Source organism: Macrobrachium nipponense, chromosome 2, assembly GCF_015104395.2.
Source record: "Macrobrachium nipponense isolate FS-2020 chromosome 2, ASM1510439v2, whole genome shotgun sequence".
NCBI lineage: Eukaryota > Metazoa > Arthropoda > Malacostraca > Decapoda > Palaemonidae > Macrobrachium > Macrobrachium nipponense.
Genome location: NC_087201.1, coordinates 143,214,025 through 143,227,193, shown reverse-complemented (window position 1 = coordinate 143,227,193; position 13,169 = coordinate 143,214,025). Strand labels below are relative to the sequence as shown.

Here is a 13,169-nt window from a genome sequence, read left to right as displayed (position 1 = left end):
CACCCAGACCACAGATGTTCCCATCACTCAGACTACAGCAGTTCATATCATCCAGAACACAAAAGTTCCCATCACTCAGATGATAGAAGTTCCCATCACCCAGACCACAAAAAAGCTCGTTACGTAGATTACAGCAGTTTTTATCACCCACACAACATCAGTTCCCATCACTCAGCTCACGGTAGTTCCCATCACCCAGAGCACAGTAGGTACCATCACCAGACCACAGCAGTTCCATCCCCAGATTACAGCAGTTCCCATCACACTAAGATCAAGGTAGTTCCCATCACCAGACCACACATGTCCCATCACTCAGACCATAGTATTTTACACCACCCACACCACAGCAGCTCCCATCACTCAGACAACAGTAATTCCCATCAGTCATACCACAGAAGTTCCCATCACCGAAACTGCAGCAGTTTCCATCACACAGACCACAGTGGAAGTTCCCATCATTTACACCACAGAAGTACCCATCATCCAGACCGCAGTAGTTCCAATCACCCAGACCACAGAAGCTCCCATCACTTACACCACAGTAGTTCTCATCACCAAAAACTTTCCATAACCCACACCACAGTAGTTCCCGTCACCCAAAATTTCCCATTACGCAGATCACAGTATTTCGCTTCACACAGACTACAGAAGTTCCCATGACGCAGACAACAGCAGTTTCGATCACCTAGACCACAGGAGTTCCCTGAGGCTGCACGATCCACACAACTATTGCAGTTCGGAGACATTTTCTTGTCTTTTCGAGAAACTGACAGGAAATCTTTCGACAAAGAACCAGAATTATCGTCCTAAAGCAGCTGTTGTTGCTCGCTTTGTACAACATTTGTTCCTCTGAGTCTCACGCTAAAAATTCCACACGTGAGTTACAATACATTGAAATATTCCAAAGGTCAATACATAAAAAAAGTTCAATTCTGTTTCAGTTCACCCAACATTGTAGTTCTGCACACTTGCACACCTGGCGCGATATCTAGATACTCAACACAACTGCGACCGGGCCATTGAATCAGGCAATAAAATCAGTTGTTTCTAACAAACCCGATTTAAGGTTACGGTTTAACAAACTCTCAGAGAGAGAAAAGTAACGTTGAATGAAAGACAGTACAAAAAAAAAAAAAAAAAAAAAAACGATGAAATAATGAAGACAACCTATGGAATATAGAGGTTATTGTGACTTTCGTTTTTATCAGTTTGTTACGTAAATCACTATTTTAGGTGGATTTTCCACTCTGGTAATAGACCTGTGCTTAAGAAACTGTGCAAACTGCACAACATAAATGAATATAGAGAAAAACTGATGTAAAATTGTGCTTTTACAGATACATGAAAATTTAGTGGCTGCTGAAAAGAATTGTGAGCTTATTCTAGGCCTAAAAGTAATGTATCATACTGTTAACTTATAAGCCAAACCTTAGGCCTATTGGAACAGCTTAAATTTGATGGGTGGGCAAAAACGTAATCCTCGGGTGAAAATACCTTTTGTAGTCTCTTAATAATAGTCAATCACTCATGCAAGTATGAACTTCTTGATAAATATTTTGGAAACCATCTTGCTTCTGAAGATAACTTCTATGTCTAGAGGTCAATCTGTAGGTGGTAGTACTAATGTACTGTCAACACATGTCACTAGCGCCATCTGTTGGAGGAAAGCAAAATTCCAAATATATTTCCATTATTTCAAAGACATTCTAATGTGGGTAAAGTCAATTTTTGAATAACTTTTTTTATTTACCTGGATACTAATCAGAGTCTATTCTATAGGACGTCCATGAAAGTTGAATAAATATGTCAATTACAGCAGATAAAATTGTCATATTGGTAACTGAAAGATGGCGATTTCTTTTGTTTTCAAACGAATTATGACTCAGAAGTTTGAAAGCAAACTTCTCTAAGAAAACTGTAAAGAAAGCTTCCTCTTAAACCCAAGGGAAAGTTTAATTTCAACTGTAGGGAGGCAGGTTTCCTGCCAGGTTGGGGAATCGGGCCTCGGGAGGACCAGAGCCAGAAGGCAGAGGGGTCACAAGGAGTCCCAGGGAAACCATCTCTTAAGGGCAGCTTTGACAGGGGAAGGACCACCTCAGAGGCTGCTTCCCTTGGAGGGAGGCAGGTTTCCTGCCAGGTTGGGGAAGCGGCCCTGGGGAGGACATGAACCACAGAGGTGAGGAGACCCAAGGTGCCCTAGGGAAACCATCCCTTAGGGGCACCTTTGTTGGGCGAAGGACCTCTTCAGAGTCTGCTTCCCTGGAGCGAGGAAGGTTCCCTGCCAGACTGGGGAAGTAGGCTTGGAGAGGGCCTGCACCACAAGTCTGAGGGGCAGCAAGGCGCCTTGGGGAAATCATCCTTAAAGGACATCTTTGCCATGGAAACGTTTATTAAATCTAATAATAATAATCGTTGATAGTGATTGGGGATAGGTTCTAATCTCCTGAGAAGGGACTGTAGACAGGAGAGTATTTTACGGGGAATAAACTCATCAAAAGCCTCTTTATAATCATGAAGAATGAAGGTACCTGGGTTAGAACTTTTAACTGATGGTACGTCACGTCCCTGGGGTCGTGACCTAAACCCTCAACCCTCTCTTATACTACCTTTGTTTTTGAAGGTATTATTGTATCTACTTTTCTATTTGGCGGGGGGAGAGGGCAGATTTTGGGACTCATTAGGGCCCACTATCCGTTGAACCAAATCGAAGAGGGTTGTTGGAACTTTCTATATTTTATTCCTCGAGGATAAAATTTAAAAGGAAATTTCATTTGCTAGAGCAGATAATCCTTTGAAGAGAAAGATTTGCATTCAGTTATTATTATTATTATTATTATTATTATTATTATTATTATTATTATTATTATTATTATTATTATTATTATTATTATTATTATTATTATTTGCTTGTCATTTTTTCTTATCAGTTCTGTTACGAGTAGTTGTCTTAAATTGAAAGCTACTCCTTCCATAGGATACACAAAGAAATTACAAGCAGGTATGTACAAGCAAGGGAAATTACAGCAGGTAACGTTTCCCGTAATTCTGAAAACAGGCTTTTGCTGAGCCATAACTGAGTTAGGGTGGTCTTGATGCTATTGTTAGAGGTGAAAGAAGCCTTAGGCCAGAGCGCAAGCTTGCTTATGGAGCGGCCCGTAAATGAATTATCATCATTATTCAGAATAAAAACCCAATTCATTTGGAGCCAGCCCACCACAGAGGTTATTGACTTGAAATTCAATCTGTCAAAGAATATTATGGTGTGCATTAGGAAGAAGAAAGAAGAGGTGAAAGGAACTGCAAAAAAAAAAAAAAAAAAACAAAAAAAAAAAAAAGAGATCTCACTTTTTAAAAAAGATATAAAGATCGCCGTGATATAATTAGCAATGAATTAAAAACAGTGTGCTGTATATTATTATTATTATTATTATTATTATTATTATTATTATTATTATTATTATTATTATTATTATTATTATTCTGAAGATGATCCCTATTTGTATGGAACAAGTCCACAGCCGCCAGTGACTTGAAGTTCAAGCTTCCAAAGAACATTATGCACATTTAAAAGAAATAGTATTACAAATTTAACGATATAATTAATCCTTGCTCTTGGTAGTACACAATAACGTGGTTTGTTTTTCAAATGTATGCAACCCGGAGCAATAATGATTTAAGAAATTGTTATTCTAAATGTGGTCTCTTTCCATAATAAATGAGAATTGGATCATATTTCACTTTAAAGGTGACCCATAAAGGATATAAAAGCTTCAACATTTTTCTTTAAAAGCGTTCCGGATCCTTCCTTCCCCAGTCCCTCCCTGGAAAGACGAGAGAAAGGCCATTCGAGCATGCGCCAAACACTGCTATAACTCATTAAAACACCAACTTCAAAGTTTCCAGAAACAAAATCGGTGGTCCTTCGAGTCGTCTTTAGAGACAGGATGTTGTTTTTTATTAGAAAAATCTGATTAAAAACAAGGTGAGGAGTTGAGAAATGAATTTAGTCAACTCATGGAAATATGCTCATGAAAATATGGCCTACATCGCGGAGCGGTTTGGAGTAGACGTCCCAGTCTTAGGAGATCTTTAAAGGGGCAATGATTTTAATACTATCACATTTGGAACTAGATTCTTCAGTTGAGACAAACACAGAAAGGAATCCAGAGGAGAAGAGGGCCATGGAACAGAGAGATTTCAGAATTTTCCCGAAAATAAAGCAGAGAGAGAGAGAGAGAGAGATGAGACGAGACGAGAGAGAGAGACGAGAGAGAGAGAGAGAGAGAGAGAGAGAGAGAGAGAGAGATCAGAAGTGCCAGAATTTCCATATGGCCCAACAGATCGGTGAAATCTCATAGGAATCCAGAGGTTTTTTTCTCCGTTTTGAGATCCGTTCGTCTTCAATTCCTGAAGGAGCGGGGAAAGCGCCATAGCTCAGTGAAGCACTTCAGTCCCTAGTGACAAGTTCCGAGAACATTCGAATCTTCTTCAGAAACAGGATTATATCTATTCGAAAAGCTGAGTAAAAGAAGGATTGTAAACATGAAAATAAAGACACATTACCGACCGACGTTCCTTAGAAGAGCAACTAAATGCATATCAGGAGAGGAAACCAAAGGAGTGGTTGAAGTGATGCTGTGATAATCTAAAATCTTCGGAGTCTTCCCGGAAAGTGCATCGTAATCCTCCGATCTCCAGCTCCTGGAAGGGCGAGAGAGAAGCCATTCCATCATGCCCCACGTACTACAGCTCAGTAGAATCCAACTTCAGAGTCTCCAGAAGCAAGCTCCAAAATCCTTCGAGTAGTCTTAAAGCCTTCTGAGAATAGCTGTCTTTTTCGAAAACCAGGATGAAGGAACATCGCTGTACTGCCAGAGCCAGGGATGGACTTTCTCAGAGGCTGCTTCCCTGGAGGAAGGCAGGTTTCCTGCCAGGCTGGGGAAGCGGGCCTGAGGAGGGCCTGAACCACAAGGCTGAGGGTCCCCAAGGCGCTGTAAGGAAGCCTTCCCTTGAAGGCACCCTTGCCTGGGGAAGATCCTCCTCAGAGGCTGCTTCCCTGGAGGTAGGCAGGTTTCCTGCCAGGATGAGGAAGCGGGCCTGGGGAGGGCCTGAACCACAGAGCTGAGGGGCTCTAAGGTGACCTACGGAAGACTTCGCTTAAGTGAACATATTAAGTTATTATTTGTAATTGATTATTTTTAGGTGGTTATCTCAGAGAATGAGAGGTGTCGAGATTCAGCTGAATATTATCATAACCTGAATAATCGTCTGTCCACTACGATGTTACCCAAAGATAGTACAGAGATAAAAGAAAAATGTTCGTTTTCCTTAGATTTCTTAGTTTATATTATATAACACAGCAACGTATTTCACTTTTGTGTACGACGTATTTCCTCATGAAAAAAAAAGTCACATCACACGTTATCATAATTATTAATGTTATTAATGCAAATATGATACGTTTTAATACCGACAGTCAGGTCACTTTATCTGCCTATTAATACTGAGATCATTATTCCTAGGAGTTAAAATCTCCCGATCACGAAAGTTTGTATAACATAATTTCTTGCAAGTACAAGTTATTCAGCAATCAGTCGAAGAGATGGCAAAACTCAATGAGAATTATCTTTCAAAACCAACATTTATCTTATGCTTTGGTTTAAACTATATGAACTGTTATAATTTTCATGGATATTTAAAAGACCAAGAATAAATGTCAGCGTATGAAATTCATATCATATCAATTTCAAGGTAAATCTGCTTTCCGCCTACCACAGCTGACCTTGTCATCCTCAGTCAGCTACCTTTATAACACACTGTTATAAAGCCTACCTTAAGAGATATTGATGTAACCGCAGCCGTAAGTGAGGCATTTCTTTGGATAAACATCCTGAATATTGGTATATCCTGCTTGCTGAATTTATTATGAAAATACTCATTTATGCACTCATTCGCTTTTTTTAACTTAAAATATATCTTAATTAATGAGCTAGAATATACTATCGTTCTCTGCTCTAAGTAAAAACATTCGGTCTGCATAAACGTCAAAAAAACCGAATTGTGTCCTTCCTCGGAGAAGGTAAAGTCGCCATTGGCAACCTACTCGATTCCTACAGAAGGAATCCGCCGTCAATGTGCCTCTTTATATATTATCTAACATTCTAAATATAATAAATAATAAACGTTTGTTTTTTATGCTTTTAGATTGTCCTGATAATCCATGTTACTACGAAATTATTACTTCTTTGCTGGTGTTATAATTCCTATGACACGTTGCAGTCAGAATAGCCAACGTGTCAGGCTTTAGACGAAGAAAACCACGTAAATGAACCGCTTTATGTGATACTTAATAGGCTAAAAATGTTAAATTATGATCGTTAGTCTTCTATACTTTTAATAACAAACAGAGTCATTTTATACTTCTCAGTGACAACACACGGATTCCCACTTTTTTGTTGGTTTTTCTTCGTCTAAAGCCTGACACGTTGGCTATTCTGACTGCAACGTGTCATAGGAATTTTTAGAATAGGTGAAACGGATCTTCACTTGAGATTATACACATCTTATTTACATTATGTTAAGATATTCACTTGTAAGGAAATATTATTCTTATAAAAAGGTACTCTGGTATTCCAATGGGTTTAAGTCTTTAGTTTACAAGGAAAAATTAATTATAACAAAAATCTGAGACCTTTACTCCCACACGTATCAAAATGCTGTCGTCCATCCAATAGATGGTGCCAGTCCCTCTATTTTGGGCAAAGATACATCGAATTCCCCCTCTGGAAAAAGGAATGGAAGCAGCCACGTAGTCGCCCTAATCAATACGATAATCTTATGATAAAATTGAATTATAATAATAGATTTTTCCCTATTTGAAACAGTTTTATAAACTAGAGATAATAGATGTTTCTGAAATGTATCTGCCCATTCAACAATAAATTATTGAATACGTGATTGACGTGATCTACCTGATTTTAATTGCTAAATTTATCAGCCATTTTATAATATGCAACGATAACTGGTTTCTCGCGTGGTGGTGTAATCTAGTATGTCAAGCAATCACTTGGTCTTCTGCAGTTATCATGAAACTCATCAGCTGTTAGATCTAGGAATTTGTACGAAATTTCGTTCAAAATATTTTCTGATTTTCCACAACATAACAGTCTTTGTCATCTGGTATTTTCCTATTATAATGATAACGTTGCTATATGAACTCAGCTGATTAAACAGAGGAAGCATATATAACTACGCTTATATATATATTGTCGACTGAGCCAAACCGATGAAGGATGAAACTATAACCTTATTATCTTATCTTCAGAGATATTTGTTTAAACCGATATTTCAGAATATAAACTTTAATTACTAAGGTTCTTTGCTTAGATAGGTTTGAGGCATCTACATCCTCCACTACTCTTTGATTTTAACTTCATTCTTTATTTTCTTATGACGAATGTCCACAGAAATATTTGCGTATGAGAATTCACTGACCGAACACATACCACTCTCCTTACAGTTAGTCTAAGTGACGCGCTTTCTACCTTGCCAACCGTTTTTATTTTGATATTCGGCAACTCTTCGAATGCTTTCGATAATCTCGAGAAATAGGTGAAAGCTCTCTATATCTAGTTTACTGGAAGCGAACTTTTCATTTGTATTTATTAGCGTCAGTAGATCTATGAATTTTCAAAAGCTTACGTGACATTACATAAATAGTGAAATGAATTTACGGTCATGAAATTAATGAAAAGGCAACTCTGAGACATTTGAATTTAATTAGTTATGGTTCTTCTCAATAATCCACTTCATTTCAGCCTCATTACGATCAAGGTCTGGAGTGCCTGAGCTTTGCATGGAATCTGTAAGTCCATCTCTTTCCAAGCTTGGGAAAAAATGGTTTTGGTAACCATTCTGTGAAGAGAGGCAGAACCCTCCTTTGTTTTGATTCAGGCATGAAGCATCAATGAGCGTTTTTATTTTAGTACCATGAATCCTGCAGTGGGGGAAGGGGGAGGCTGCTGTTTTTATGCACGAAAGAATCATTGGAAATTAGATTACTGAACTTTACAAACTTTTGAATTTCATATATTTTATTTTTCAAGACTATTTTCGTCTCTAATAACCTTCTATCCATCAAGAATGGAGAAGCCTTTCACTTATTCCTATACTGACCTACTCACTTCTCCTGCCTATACTATATTAACCCAACGTCAAGTTCCAGTGGAAAACTGGGCTGACATTTGGCTGTGTCTCTTACATCGTAAGGGTCTCATGTGCATTAAGAAAAAAAATACTAGAAGTAAGGTTTAAAGGGTCACTAGAGAGCTGCAGACGCAAAGGACAGGACAGAGCAGTAGGTTCCAAAGGGTACCGTGAGATTGACTGAGGATGCCACAGCATTTTTGGAAAAAAATGAATGAGTTCGCTTCCTCGCCCTGACAACGCGGAATCATATGAATTTATTTCTGGTGATTAGCAATTAATTTCTCGATATAATGTGGTTCGGATCCACAATGAGCTGTAGATCCCGTTGCTAAGTAACCAATTGGTTCCTAGCCACGCAAAGATATTTGATCCTTCTGGCCAACCCAAAGAGAGCTGTTAAGCAGGTCAGTGGTCTAGTTAACTTAAAATATACCTTAACTTCGGCATCCTTACACCCTTCACTACACATTGTACTTGAATCCCACTGTCTTTGGCTACGTCTGAGAGATGCAGGCTGTAAGTACCTCCTCTTTCTCTCCCTACGAAGAATCTCGACTGGCCTGTTTCACCTTTGGGCTTGGCTGGGAAAGCTAATTAACGATATTTCACGGCTTAGTAAACGTGGTGAATTTATTATTAGTAAAAAAAAGGCATTTACGTTTTATAACAAATTAATAGAAATCCCCCCATTCCCCCATTTACAAGATATCAAAACTTCTCATCTTCACAGAAATATTCCCTAATTACAAACGCCCTGACACTGCAATACTCGAGGTCTGTTTAATGAACACTGAGTTCCTACATCTGGTGAGCAGTTCCCCAAGGACACGTCTAAGGAAACTTCATTCGTTTCTTTGCAGAAATGAATCGATCGATTTTAAGTCTTTCTTTAGTTTACCATTCGGTATTTGCAACTGCAAAGCAGTTTATGGTTTCATGTTAATAATTTATATTGATGTAAACATTCATTTAGTTTGCTGTGAATGATTTTTTCCTGATTCTCCTCTAGTATCAGTTTTAATCCTAATAATTTGGATAGGAGTTTCGTTCTGTCTTGGCTGCGACTATCATGTTGAATAGTTTGCCTGGTGCAGTTGTGGAATATTCTGATCTCCGAATATTGGAGCCAGGAGCAAATTCGTTCCTGTTCTCTGCTGCTACTGACGTCTCTTGAATTTCTGGTATATCGGTTTTATTCCCATTAATATGCTATAAATGTTCGAATGAAAAACACTTATGCTCTCTCTCTCTCTCTCTCTCTCTCTCTTCTGAGTGTGTGTTATCAAATATCCATGAGGACATTCGCTTACGTTTGAATTAATAACTATTAATGAATGTGCAGTAAATATTTAATGATTTATGAAAGCTTCGTTCCCTACGAATATATAAACAGCGATTATCGACGTTAGTTCAGACGTCATCAGTTTCTACATATTAGACTAGATTATCAAAATTGAATTGGATTACATTGAATTGAATATAGAATTAAATTGAATATAGAATTAGGCCAAAAGGCCAAACACTGTTACCTATGAGGCCATTCAGCGCTGAAACGGGAATTGACAGTCAGAAGTTTGAAAGGTATAATAGGAGGAAAACCTCAAAGCAGTTGCACTATGAATCAGTTATTGTACGGTGAGGCTGGAAAGTAGATGGAAGAAAGATAAGATGAAAAGAAGTTCAGTAAAAGGAACGAAGGGGGTTGCAGCTAGGGGCCGAAGGCACGCTACAGAGAATCATAAGTAATGCCTACAGGGCATTAATTATGATACTGACGGCATTATCCCCTTACGGGGTCTAGAGTACCTGTTCGGTGCTTTTGGCTGCTTGAATCCCTCACATGCTATTTTCAGTACCCAAATCTCGAACGATGTCATAGTCCCTGCTTCACGGCATTCCATTATCTTGAATGCCAGGGTCTTGTAAATGGGTTTACTTGGGTACACTTTCCTATCCTTTTATGTTCTAAAATTCATTACTTATGAATTTACATTTGCTATTCAGATTCTCTTCGAACGGCGTAATCACTCATCGTTCTTTGCTGTTTTCACAATGTCACAAGTCACTTTGTGGAGCTGGGTTGTGGGTATTTGTCAAATGGGAACTTTCTCTTTTCATTTATAATTATCAAACCTTTGATGTTAACCACGGTGCAAGCATTTTAGTTGCCTTTACCTTTTTCCCGAAGAAATGAAAGTACGAGTCTATGAATTAGTGTTCAGAATCATTAATTAGAGTGTCCTTGTAGACTACTAAGAAGGCGTAAGGATTCTAGATAGGGCATAAACGTTGTCTAGTTCTTTGTGGATACGAATCACTAAATCACTAAGTTCCAGATTTATTTCTGTCTCATCAGAGATATACTAAATGGCATATTCCCTTTCCTGTTCACACAACAAATCAATTATTTTTGGCGTGTCTTCCTATCTTCACTACTTCTACTTCTCACCCTCTGTATATACTCGCATCTCTCTCTCTCTCTGTCTCTCTCTCTCTCTCTCTCTCTCTCTCCCCCCCCCTCTCTCTCTCTCTCTCTCTCTCTCTCTCTCTCTCTCATCTATCTCTCTCTTTCTCTCTCTCACTCACTGATTGCAGGTTTTAATGGCAGTTTATGGTAAGTTATCACACAGAATATAAAACAAAAAGACACACTTCAATAAGAAAATGGATAAATGACACAAAGCATAAAAATCACTTCAAATGAAACAAACACAAAAAGAAAAATTTGCAATGTATAAAAATGTAAATCTTTTCACTCAAACCATTGTAACTATTAGTTATCAGTTCTCTAAACCATAGTAAACCAATAGTTATTATTTATTAGTTTTTTACCAAACCTCTGTTCCTATTAGTTATTAGTTTTTTACCTAACCACCGTTCCTATTAGTTATTGGTTATAACTAATAAAAATATAGCACACTTTACCTTTTTGGGATACCAATTTCTTTCTTTCTTTGCTGCAGCTTGTTTCACACTTTCACAAAACCAGGCGCCGTTACTCAACAATGGTTGTTCAGATTCCAAAAAAACACTAAATAACACTAAATAAACTCTAAGAAATATCAAATCTGAAATCTAAAAGTTACGAGTGACCATTCAATAAGTACGAAATCGTTACGTTACTTTAAAATCAAAGGTGCTATGAGAGAGAGAGAGAGCGAGAGAGAGAGAGAGAGAGAGAGAGAGATCTGAATGCCTCGCGGTTCTAAGATATAATCAGAAACTTCTCCCTTACGGAAGCTGGACTTGAGATGACACAAAACGTTTTGGGACATATTCTACCTAGAAGCTTCCATTATGATGCAACTTTACATACAAACTGTGAAATCCGCACGTGGCTTTGACAAAGACGAACGCGAACGAGACAAGTATAAATTCATGCTCGTACCCGATCAAGACGGACGTCGAGCTATAATTAAGATAGACATGTTTTTACAAACACAACGAAGACTATAGCTCCCTTAACCTCGAGGAGATGAAAAGGTACTGAAACAATTCTAGCTTTGAAGGGACAAAGATATTCTCTCTCTTTCTACATTCTACGTTATATATTCTTTTACAATATGTAATGGAGAAATCTGAACACGCATTTTAAACTTCCTATCTCTAAGCTATCTAGGAATCTGAAAAAAATGTTGCCAAAATCTTATACACAATATTTTATACAGTCAAAGAGGGGATATATGCATTTTGACTGTAGCTATATTATATATAATATATATATATATATATATATGATATATATATATATATATATATATAGATATTATTATATATATAAAATCAAGGGATTTTCAGAATTCCAGATCAGCCGACATGACCTTAAAGGCCAAGACAAACTCTGTGCATTATGTGAAGATACACAGAAATAACTAAAATTGCAAATTCTGGGGACCAAAGTATGAAGGGGATTATACGAAGGAAATTTATTTAACGAGTCAGTCATTAATGGAATCATCGCTACTGTTTGATATGAATCCAGATGCCTACAAACGTAACTATCTTATAAAAGCTTTGAAACGAAATTTCGTTGCAGTCACACGTACAATTCCTCTGACGACACAAAGTACGCAATGTTACACAGCACATAGCTATGTACTATATCCTGCGCAAGCGCAATGCTGCCGAAATAAGCAGACCTGAAAGGAGGCTCATCGAACCCTGGATCGAGGAACTTAGAGTTAGACTCACATTTAATCACGAGAGTTTCTGACGGAATGATCAGGACAAAGAGGCATGACCATATACACAGAATATAGAGTTAGACCAAAGGCCAAACGCTGGGACCTAAGATCATTCAGCGCTGAAACGGAAATTGACAGTAAAAGGTTTGAAAGGTGTAACAGGGGGAAAATCTGATAGTTACACTATGAATCAATTATTAGGACAGGGTGGAAAATAAGATGGAAGAAAGAGACTATGAATGGTGGTACAATAAAAGAAATGGATGGAAGAGGTTGCAGCTAGGGGCCGAAGGGATGCTGCAAAGAATCTTAAGACCTACTTACAGTGTACCGCATGAGGTGCACTGACGGCACTACCGCCCTTCGGCGATGAGCATATAGGTTAAAACAAGTTTCTTCAGGGCATTCGGCATTTGAATAAAGCACCCAGTATTGTTTTTTAATTAGGTGGAGTTCGATATCGCCAGAAATAACGAAAAGACCTATTTAGTATTAGACTTCAAAGAGCAAAATTTTTGACAGAACCTAACTTCTAAGGATAAAACGAAAAAGAACATTTAATCCACCACCAACTATTAGAGCAAGAATAGAAACACTTTCACCAACTAGAATTATAAAGACTTCTGGCTGGAATTTTTTTCTGCAAAAGAAGTATTTTAAAATGAAACTTGAATACCTTATTCAATAGAAAGAATTCTCATATTCTCTGCGCAAATCTCTTGTAGATTCCACGACCTGAAAGTATATAAAAAGATGAAAATCAGAAATTGTACTAAA

General features: G+C 37.9%; 1 protein-coding gene across 1 annotated transcript; it reads left to right on the top strand.

The window, feature by feature from the left end:
- Positions 1-300: 300 nt before the first annotated feature.
- LOC135221332 (uncharacterized histidine-rich protein DDB_G0274557-like) lies at positions 301-2,167 on the top strand. The gene is made up of 3 exons (XM_064259135.1): positions 301-582; positions 1,338-1,394; positions 1,946-2,167. The coding sequence occupies exons 1-3, from the start codon at positions 301-303 to the stop codon at positions 2,165-2,167; spliced, it is 561 nt and encodes a 186-aa protein (XP_064115205.1).
- The last annotated feature ends 11,002 nt before the right edge of the window (positions 2,168-13,169 follow it).